The sequence below is a fragment of the Vigna umbellata genome, chromosome 1 (genome assembly GCF_029865625.1).
Source record: "Vigna umbellata cultivar VRB3 chromosome 1, Vumbellata_1.0, whole genome shotgun sequence".
NCBI classification, from domain to species: Eukaryota; Viridiplantae; Streptophyta; class Magnoliopsida; order Fabales; family Fabaceae; genus Vigna; species Vigna umbellata.
In genome coordinates this window covers 29,134,557-29,145,239 of record NC_142165.1, presented here as the reverse complement: position 1 = coordinate 29,145,239, position 10,683 = coordinate 29,134,557, and the positions used below count along the sequence as shown (strand labels likewise).

Here is a 10,683-nt window from a genome sequence, read left to right as displayed (position 1 = left end):
ATTCAATAAAGTCTATATTAAATTTGTTTGATCTATTGAGTTTTTATAATTTAATTTTTTTTCAATTGTATGGCTGTAGTTAACTTTTTTTTATTAATTATATGATATGATAGTTTACTTGCATTGTCATCGTACTTAAAATATTACTGCATAATATTTTATTATATAAAATTATAAAATTATAAAATTATGAAATTATAAAACTACAAATATATAAAATTATAAAATTACAAATATGCAAAATTAAAAATTAAAATATTTATATTATAAAATTGTAAGAAAATTGAGTTCTTTTTACCAATAATTTTATAATTATGATTTTCATTAAATAAAACAAATTCTGGAAAAAAAAGATATTGATATTATGATATCTTGCAATAAAATATTATAGTATGAAATTTATAAGAAAATAACAACGGTCAATTAATAGAAAAATCTAATTACAGAAACTAAAGTAAAAACTCTTAAAATTTTGAAAACTAAATAAACTAGAAAATTTTAATAGAAACTCAATTTAAAAGTTTTCAAATTTATCATGTACTCAAGTTAAACCAATTAATTATATTAATGTAAGCAAAATGTTTGTTTGATTAAGTCCAGACAATCTTAAAAATATTTATTTAAGAACCATTGAAGTACATAATTATAAGTTGAAAGTTCTTAAACCTCTTGGACATTAATCTTTTTCAAGAATCCATTTTTTCACTGAAAATAAATTCATATAACTGAAAAAAAAGTTGCTTACATTTTCCAATAGAATCCCACAGCACCTAAGAATGAAGCCAAGAAATCTGTGCTAGTACCAAATGAAGAAAGTATAAAAACGACAGAATATAATTTCCTTTTTCTGTTCATTTTCCTTTTCCTTTCCATAGAACCACTAGGAACTCAAAGAAACAGTCTTTTCTCTCACTTCCTTTTCCATGGCCATGCCAATTTTTTGCTACAACTCCTTTAAGTGTCTTCCTTCAATCATCAACGGAAGAATGTGTTGTGTTGGGTAACCTCCTACCACGCACAAATGAACTGAACAGATGCAGTGCTCTTGAAGGTTGAGAATAAGGTACCATGTGAGCAGCACCCCTTACAGTTGCAAAAGTTAACAAATTTCCATACTCAGTCACCCAACCTCCAACCTACATGTTACCATTCAACATCAAATTATGACTTAATAGCTACTATTGATATTTCAAAAGAACAAGCTAACAATGTAAAACATTCTCAAAACTTAATATTTTAAGGTACCTGCCCTTTGTGGAACCAGGCCCCATATGGGACTGTAATCTTGAAATGCAATTCATTAGCTAGTTCACGCATTAGTGTTCGAGATCCCAATAATGGCACAACAGAATCTTGGTCTCCACTGAGAGATCATTCAACATTAAACTATTAGACGTAAACAAAAAGGTTATGTATCCAATGATACTGGGGATTGCCATATCAGGGTGTCTGTTTTACATTGAAGTTACCTGAAAACCCATACTGGGATATGGTTTTGGACTATTCTTTTGAGAATTGGAAGGATGTTGATGTTACCATCAGTGTCACTGTAGTTTACAACACTACAAAAGAAGAAACATGATCAATAACACAAGACAGATATGAAAGATGGAGTTGCATAGAATTTGTATTCTGCTGAGTGTTTTTGTACTGTTCTCTGCTGTGTCTTTAAAATATATTAGACTTTTTTCAAATATATCGAAAAAGTAGTGTATAGGACAGTACAAAAAACTCTAACAGAGAAACTAGACTAAGTTGCATATGGATCAATTTAGATAAGTTTCTTGGAAATGCCCTTGGATAAAGGTACACTACAAACCACTTCAATTTAACATGGATCTAAGTTAAACATAAACTTAGATTAGAATATTCAGGCATGTTAGTTAATGGTATTACTCTATTAATTTAAGCCTTGACCCAACATAATTTACATGGGTCTAAATCCCTGTATTGTGTTGATAGCAAAAATATTATATAAACCAGCAAATGTTTATATTTGTTTTAGTACATTAAAAAATCTGACATTACTTTAGAGTTAAGGTCAATAAACACCATTCTTCTTTAATCCATTGATGTGTTTTCAAGACAGCTATCACATAGCCACTGATTATTGTAAAGTTTTCTTTACTTACTTACTGCACATGGACCACCTATAAGGAAGGTTTGTACGGTTTGCATGAAGAGCCTTCTGAACCTCTGGGAGATTGAAATAAAACCGTCTTTCTAGACTCAAACACACATCCACACCTACACTTATTTTTGTTGCCTGCGTTCAGTCATATGGGTATTATAGCATACAAGTTCATAGAATAAAAGTAATACCAATAACATTTGACCAGAACAAAATTGGAAAAGGCCTACCATCTTTTTCAATCTCAGTTCTTGTTCCGCTATGGATGGATAACAAACATCTAGAATCACATCATAGTTGTTTATGTAGTTGCCAACAATGAGATTTGCTTCATATATGGCATTGTTGCATGAATTAGAAACGTTGTGAGGACTTTCATAGGAATAGTCATCAAAATTACAATCATTCATAATGGCAAGGCCAATTTCATCAGAAATCATTCCATGTGACCAGAAGTATTCATATGTTGCTGGTGCATCCCGATCAAGTCTCAAAAGTGGGTTTCCAATCTAATGAAAAAAGGGTGCATTAGGACCTTTAAAATATCTGAGACAAATGAGACTTGTCCAACTGTAACACAAAAAGAAACTTCAAAGAAAATTTAAGGCAAAAGATGAATCAGGTGAATGGAATCTCACAGCAACTCCTTTGATGTTGAATTTGAAACCAGTTGAACCAGCATTATGGTCCAAGAGAACATTAGTTAATTGAGGTACATAGTGTCCTGCATGACTTGATAAAGTTTAATAAAAAATCCCAATGTTTCATGAGTTCAATGCACTGAAATATAAAAAACAAAAGTAGGTACTATAATATTGCAGCACTACCCCTCTAGGAATGATGTCACAGTTTACTAGCATTTGAAAATTTTTATAAATAATTGTAGTCTAACTAAACCACGTCCGTTATATAGAATATTTTCAAAGAGGAGATTCTCATCATGAAATTTCAATTGAACGAGTAAATTCTAAAACTGAATTTGATGATTAGTTTTTGAACCTGCATAGCTTTCTCCAGTGAGGAACAGCTCTCTTGTTCTGTATGATGGAAACTTCTCGTACCATTTCAACATGAACAAGTACATATCATTGGCTGCAAAAAAACAAATGTATATGCGTTCTCACAAAAATTTCCCATTTTTCAAAAAGGGCATTTAGATCAAGGTCCTTTAGATTATTATCATTTTAAATTTTTGTATTTGTCTTTTACCTTTGTAGACTATATTTCTTGCACTTGTATCAATCTTTCACTCACAAGGCCAAAGTTTCTTGGTGATTCTGTCATCATATGGATAATGATACTTTGACACCCAAATTTAACAAACTTTTGACACAAGACAAGTGTCGTAAGCTAATTGGTCCATGTGTTTAATGTTTAAAAAAATTGAAAATGAGGTGTAAAATGAAGGGTTGGAGGGGTTTTGAAACGCGGGATTCATTTGGATTCATTTCAAAAAAGGGAAGGTCATTTGCGTCAGAGCATTCTAGAGAACCGTCCTCCCTCCCACCCGACAAGCTTCTATCTCCCCACAAGGCTCGTCGGCGTTGACGGAGTTTGAAGGTTGCTGGAGTGCCGTTGACCGGAACTGCATACGTTCCGCCGTTTGGAGTGTACTTACCTCGAAACCAACATTGGAGGTGGTTTTTGAAGCTTTTTGCCGTTCGTTTGGGTAAAACATTGTTTTTGTTCGTGGGTTTAAGTTTTTTTAAAAAAATTTGGCCATTTAGGGTTTGTTTTGTTATTTGGTTGTTTCTCGTGGTGTGGTTAATTGTGGTTTGAACTGTTGTTGAACATTTTCACGTTTATGTTGTTTTTGGGTGCAAAGTTTGAATTTTTTGGGTTACTGTTGGGTTATTTTAACTTAGGTTTTGTATTATGTTTCGTTTGACAATGATGAAGTGCATTAAAGAAGAAGCTCGTAACAATGTAAGTAAATGTGATGTATTGAAAATGTAAATGTTCGCTTGAATAATGTTGGTTAATGGTTGTTTTTGTTGAAAATAATTTGTAGTTTCGATTGCGGGCGTGGTGTAACACCAAAACCTAATCCAAATTAATGGTATACTAAAACAAATTGATCGGACACGTATTGGCCAAACTCCATTCAAGTAGTGTGTTCATATGAACGGGCCGATTGACTTATGCACTCCTTTGTTGAAGGAAATGGTGACCCGGTGGGTTGGCTGCAATGAATGATTCATTTTGAAGCAAAGAATGGTACCTTTTATTTGCGGATGTTTGCATGGGTCTAGGCCTGGGCGTTGGGGGATTAGATGTGAATTTTGATGATAATGTTGGTGGTGTCGTTTGTGCACAATTTTCTTCAAAATCATTTAGTCCAAAAGAAGTTGTAAATAGGATAAAATTGTTAATAGAAAATAATGAGTCCGAGGTGGATTATGTATCTCGTTTGTATATTTTACTTTTTTTTTACTGTTTTGGACTTTTCTAGGAAATCAAAGGCAGTTAGTAACCTGCCTTTTAGAGTATTAGATAACATTGATAGTTTGTATCAATATGATTGGACAAAAGTTGTGCATACATTTGTGATTAATAGTTTAACAAAGGGGTTAATAATGATAAGGCAGCGTGACATAAAGGACTCTGTAGGGCTTAGTGGCAATGCTGCAGTATTGCAGGTAACAATTATATTTTATTTTACTTTTTTGTTTTGAAACTGTAAATTATTTGGTCTTCATTTTGCCTTATTTGTGTTTAGTAGCTTTGGGCCGTTGAATGTTTGGATTTAGTGGATGGTGAACATGAAATTGTGTTCCCCAAAATAATAAATTGACCTTCGCTTAAGTTGAGGTCAAAGAAAATAGAAGTTGTTTCAAAAAAAGGATGTAAGTTACTTGATATCTCTGTGTACATTTAGTTCATTTGTTTTACATGCTTTTCTTTATTGTTTTTTATTGATTACTTATATTTGGATGTTGATAGATATGTTGGGAGTGGTTCGTGCGTGAGGAAGACTGTGGGAACCCATTGATTCGTGTAGCCCTTCATTTGGATGAAGGGGCAATACCACAACATGGTGCAGATGAGATTGGGATGAGTTGGGAAGAACTACTGATGAAGAGAATAGAAGACAAACAAAAGAGAATGGTTGAAATGAATAAGAAGTTAAGAGATTTGGCTGCAACGGTTGGTGATGGAAGGCAAGAAAGACAACAACCTTCATTTTTTGTTGTTGATGTTCATTGTGAACCAGATGATGGTGATGTTCATGGTGAACGAGATGCTGCTGATGTTCATGGTGAAGGAGTGGCACGTATGCAGTTCCGGTCAACAGCGACACTTCAACAACCTTCAAACTCCGTCAACGCCGACGAGCCTTGTGGGGAGATCGAAGCTTGTCAGTGGTGGTTCTCTAGAATGCTCTGATGCAAATGACCTTCTCTTTTTTGAAATGAATCCAAATTAATCTCGCGTTTCAAAACCCCTCCAGCCCTTCATTTTTCACCTCATTTTCAATCTTTTTAAACATTGAACACATGGACCAATTGGCTTACGACACGTGTCCGGTGTCAAAAGTTTGTCAAATTTGAGTATCAAAGTATCATTATCCTATATTCAAATATCTATTCTTGTATTTCAACTCACCTAGCTCAATATCATTATATCTACAATGCTTACTTTTTCAATTAAATCACAAATAATAACTTAATCTGTTTTCCATTTCATTCACCCAGCTTGAATCTAAAGAAATATATCTTCCTCTATCTGTATTACTTTGAATAACGTGAAATTTTATTTAGATAATTAAATTAAGGAGGAAACTTACATACAGCAGTACTCATGGTACTCTTAGTGCTGTTTTCCAATTATATTTATTATTTCAGCTTTGTACTATGCAATGCATCTAATGTAAATTACTGAAGTAAAATTCAAAAAAACTGATTCGAGAACTGCAGCTATAATACTGTATGTAAATTTGTCCTTTTATAGTTCGAAGCAGGAGATGATGTAAAAATAAAAGTTCGAAGCCTTAAAGAACATCAGCATAGTAACTGAAAATGACAAAAAAGAGAAAATAGGCCAATTTTGTTACCAGTGGAGAGATCTCCAGTATTGTAATCTGAAGTTGTATTTGAGTATGACCAACCAACTCCAGCAGGAGACTCCACAAAAATGAGATTGGATGCTACAAATCACAAAAATATCAGGAAAGTGTGACTCCAAAAATTACATAAATAAAAGTTCTATTTTTTTAACCATGGTAATGGAAAGAATTATCCATAGTTGGAAGTAATAATAAACATTGTCCAAACCTTCAGATTATACACTTCTCAACATTTATCTCATATCTTAAGTGACATTATCAATATTCCAATTTGAACCACATTATGATGTGTATGTTTCATACCTTTATTCCAAGACATGGAATTTCTTCGGAGACCAAGTCCATCACCATTAGGATAAAAGGGTCCTAATTCAGTAAAAGCACCTCCTCCAACGGAAGAACATCCAGGGCCTGAAAAACAATGGAATTTGTTGGCTTTTCTTACTAGATTATTGTAGTCTACTTTTGAAACTAACAGTGTGTGAAAAATTCACGTGGGTGAGTATTATTTTATTTCAATGTTGTTTAAAATATCCAAATTAACCTTAAACTTGCCTAGCTCTGTCTTCTCACACAGGTGACAATGATATGACTAAAAATATAAGTATATGATTTAGTGCAGCATTAACCAATAAACAAACTTAGACTAAGTACTGTCTTGTCTACACTGAACATGAGCAAAATTTCAATTAGTGCACGTTTGTATTGTAGTGGGAAGTGTACAAAATTGGTTTTCTTTTCCAAGCAACAATTTCTACGTTCTTCCTTTTGTTTTATGAGGGAATTTCTAAAAGCACTTTTGCAACTTTAATTCATACAAACCTCGCACATTTCACAAAATTCTCCTTGCTAGGCTGAACTGTCATAGCTCACCTTAAAAATAAAGAAAAATGAATCATGCTTAAAGTAAATTTACTGTGAGCTATGTGATAGAGTGACTGACAAGAAGAATCTCTATGTTGGATGATTTGAAGTAGCTGTTAAAGTTTTTTCAAAAAGTAGGTACTACAGAAAACCGTAGTCGTTTCACTTTTTTTTTTCAGTTATTCAGAGGCTCTGCAAAAGAGAGCAACAGTGTAAGCAAACAGCACTTTTGGTAGAGTAAAAAGACAACACAACTCGAATGCCTTGTGGACAAATCAATGACACCTTCTTGGCTTGACAAAAAAGAAAGGAAAAAGGAATCAAAATAATCAACGGCTCCTAAAAAGAATAAAAAACACAAAATAAATAAACAAAAGCATGAAGAAAGAAAGAACTTCTGCAAACAAACAACCCCGGAAACTTTCAAGAAGCAAACTGACTCAAGCCAGGAGCACCCACTTCATGATTAACTTGAACCAACTCAAATCTCAGAACAAGCTACACAGGGTTAAAGAACCATGCAGGTGTGATGAATGAAGTTATGAAACCAAGCTTGTTTTGAAAATTCACTAGTGGGTGTGGCAATTGAAGAAGTGTAAAAAAGGGTGACATAACATAAGTCCATAACCAACCTCCATTGAGCCAAAGTGTGAGAGGCTTCTTGTCAGGGTCTTGATCAGCCTCCACAAAATAGTAGAAGAGGCTCCTTCCATGTTTGACATCAACATCAACATACCCAGCAAATTGCTTAAACCCAACATTAGGTTGTCCAGGCAATCTCACCACCAAATCCTCAGTTGGATACCCTTTCACTCCAGCAGTGCCCAGCAAGATGGCACACCACACCACAATTATGACCCCAACCAACCAACACCTACCCATGTAACCCATCACCCTTAAACCTTCAACACCCTCACTAGAAAGCTACCCTTTGTCAATTTATCTTTATTGACCAAAACAGGAACATTAATACTAAAGGCAAATCCTAACCCGCTCCTCACTCTCAAAAAAGCAATCTTTTTTCCAAATAGTTTATTCCCCAAGTCAAATGAAGAAAATTAACTATGGTACTTTTGTCTCTAATAGACTTACGTTTGTTATGGGATAGGAGGAGGCACGTGAGTCGTGGATTGGCTTTAGCGAATGTCCCAACCTAAAGAGCTTAATCGCAGAGTATGACCCAAATGCATGAAGGAATGAGCATAATAAAAATAGAAAGAAAGTGATGCGTTTCGACAATTACATGTGTCGGCATGATTTACATGGATTTAAGCTAAAAGGAGAAAAGAAAAAAAAAAGTTAGAAACAGAGACAGATTGAGGGAAAAAGTAGGAACGGTATATATGTCAAGAATAGTGTAAAACTAAATATTCATAAATAAATAAGGTAATCAAGAACTGATCAAACGAGTGAACTACAATTTAGGTTCAAATACAATTTCAATCTTCCTATTTCTTTAAATTTATACTTTATGTCTCCTAGTTTAGAATAGAGATATTCAGTATCCTAATTTTACAATATTGGTGATTTCAGCCCATTATTGAAATTAAGATTTTGGGATCTAAAACAAGTTTAAACTCTTAAATGTCCAAGAAATTTGAATTTTTTTTAAAATAATCAATAAAAAAAATTGTGCTTTTGACAATCTGAAATATTTTTTATTTTTTTCTTAAGATTTCTCTTGTTGAATCTCACCATTTACGCGTTGTCATGATGTTTTGTCATGCACTTATTTAATTGAGTTGATTTCTTTTATAGTTTTATGTTTTTAATGTTTTAAATTAAATAAAGTAGTATTGTCATTTTGAAAGGGAATTAATTCCACCTTCAATACTTGTTCGTTAGAGTGCAAAGTTGAAAAGCTATAACTCAAGCTAGTCTCGCAAAGTGAGAATAACTTAGTAAAATAGTATGGACAATTTGTTGTATATGTTGACAGTGAATATTGTATGTTAATTTAATATTTGTTTAGGTCTTTTGGAATAAACTAGTTTTAAACTTGTCTTTACTCACACATAAGAAAAAAATAATAAATATTTTTAAGTTTATAATTAAGTTTTGAATAGAATAAATTTAAAAAATGATTTATAAGTTTAGAAAATTCAATATGTTTATAAAAAATATAAATAGAAATTTTGTAAAAATACAAAGGATAAAATGTGTACAAAAATAAAGTAGTCTCTCTAAAAATATAAAGAATAGGTAAAAATATATAGAGTAGACTCACTAAAAATACAAATAAATGTATATGATTATAAAAATTATAAATAGAAATTTTGTAAAAATACAAAGGATAAAATGTGACAAAAATAAAGTAGTCTGTCTAAAAATATAAAGGATAGGTAAAAGTATATAGAGTAGACTCACTAAAAATACAAATAAATGTATAAACAAACTATTTTAATAAGTATTGTTATAACAAACTCGTCTAATATGTTTTTTTAGACTCGTTTAATCAATATATGGACACGGTCAACTAATGTGTATTGTTAGACACCTAACTTATTTAATATATATTGCAAGAGTTATATAATCAAAGAATTGATAACACACACACACACTCACATACACACACACACTCACATACACACACATACTTAACACACACACACTTAACACACACACACATTCTCACATACACACACACACACACACTTAACACACCCTTACTAAGAATGGAGGCACATGACACGTGCCTAGGGACAATAAACATGTTTAGAAAGAGATTTTCTTCACTTTCTTTTGGTTTAGTTTTATGCTGACTTGACTTGTTGACCTTAGTTGATTTGACTTAAATTGACATGTTCACTCTTTTGTTTGTTAGTTTGTAGGACAACTTAGTGTCAAGAAAATTATGTCATTTATCTATGACTTAAGAACATATGTAAATTTACGTCTGTTGCATTTATAATAGACGTAAATTTACATAATTTTTTTTATTAATTTGCACCAAATATCTTCTTCTTCATCTTCTTCTTCTCATTCTCTTTTTCTTCTTCTTCTTCTTCTTCTTCTTCTTCTTCTTCTTCTTCCCCTTCTTCTTCTCCTTTTCCTTCTTTATCCCCTTTAATCTAATTAGTCTAAAATTAATCAAGCATCTAATATAAACAAAAAAATCATAAAACTCATAGTCAAGACAAACAAGGAGGACATTCATACATAACAATGACTGAGTTCCCCAAAAATAGTTATGCATGCCAACATTATAGCAAGAAAGATAAGAAACTAATCTTAATGCAAAAAATATATATGAAGAGAAAGATGTTTTTCTGTGAATCACACACGAGAATGACTAAAAATACAATTTTTAATGGAGGTCTTGATTAACACAAAATGATAGTGGGTGTCAAGAGGAAGCTTCATGAAAGGGAGAAAAGTGAAGAGAAATAGACGCGGTAGGTTTTTTTTAAATGCATTTAAGTTTAACCTGTAAACGTCAAACATAAAAAAAATACATTTGATGCTTATAGGTTAGACGTAAATTTATGCATATTATATATGTTTATTTTTTACCTATAAGCGTTAGACATAAAAACATTTTTTTAAGTTTAATGTTCATATTACAAAAATGTCACCATGACAATTTTTATGCTAGTTACTTATATGTTAGATGTAAATTTAA

The 10,683-nt window shown here is 32.2% G+C and overlaps 1 protein-coding gene across 1 annotated transcript; it reads right to left on the bottom strand.

Moving 5' to 3' along the window:
- Positions 1-652: 652 nt before the first annotated feature.
- Positions 653-8,125, bottom strand: LOC148205093 (serine carboxypeptidase-like 42). Its single transcript, XM_088102692.1, has 10 exons — positions 7,694-8,125; positions 6,501-6,608; positions 6,186-6,278; positions 3,131-3,223; positions 2,770-2,855; positions 2,362-2,640; positions 2,133-2,266; positions 1,470-1,562; positions 1,246-1,363; positions 653-1,136 (listed from the first exon to the last, which is right to left on the bottom strand). The coding sequence occupies exons 1-10, from the start codon at positions 7,950-7,952 to the stop codon at positions 969-971; spliced, it is 1,431 nt and encodes a 476-aa protein (XP_087958818.1). The 5' UTR covers positions 7,953-8,125; the 3' UTR covers positions 653-968.
- Between the last annotated feature and the right edge of the window lie 2,558 nt (positions 8,126-10,683).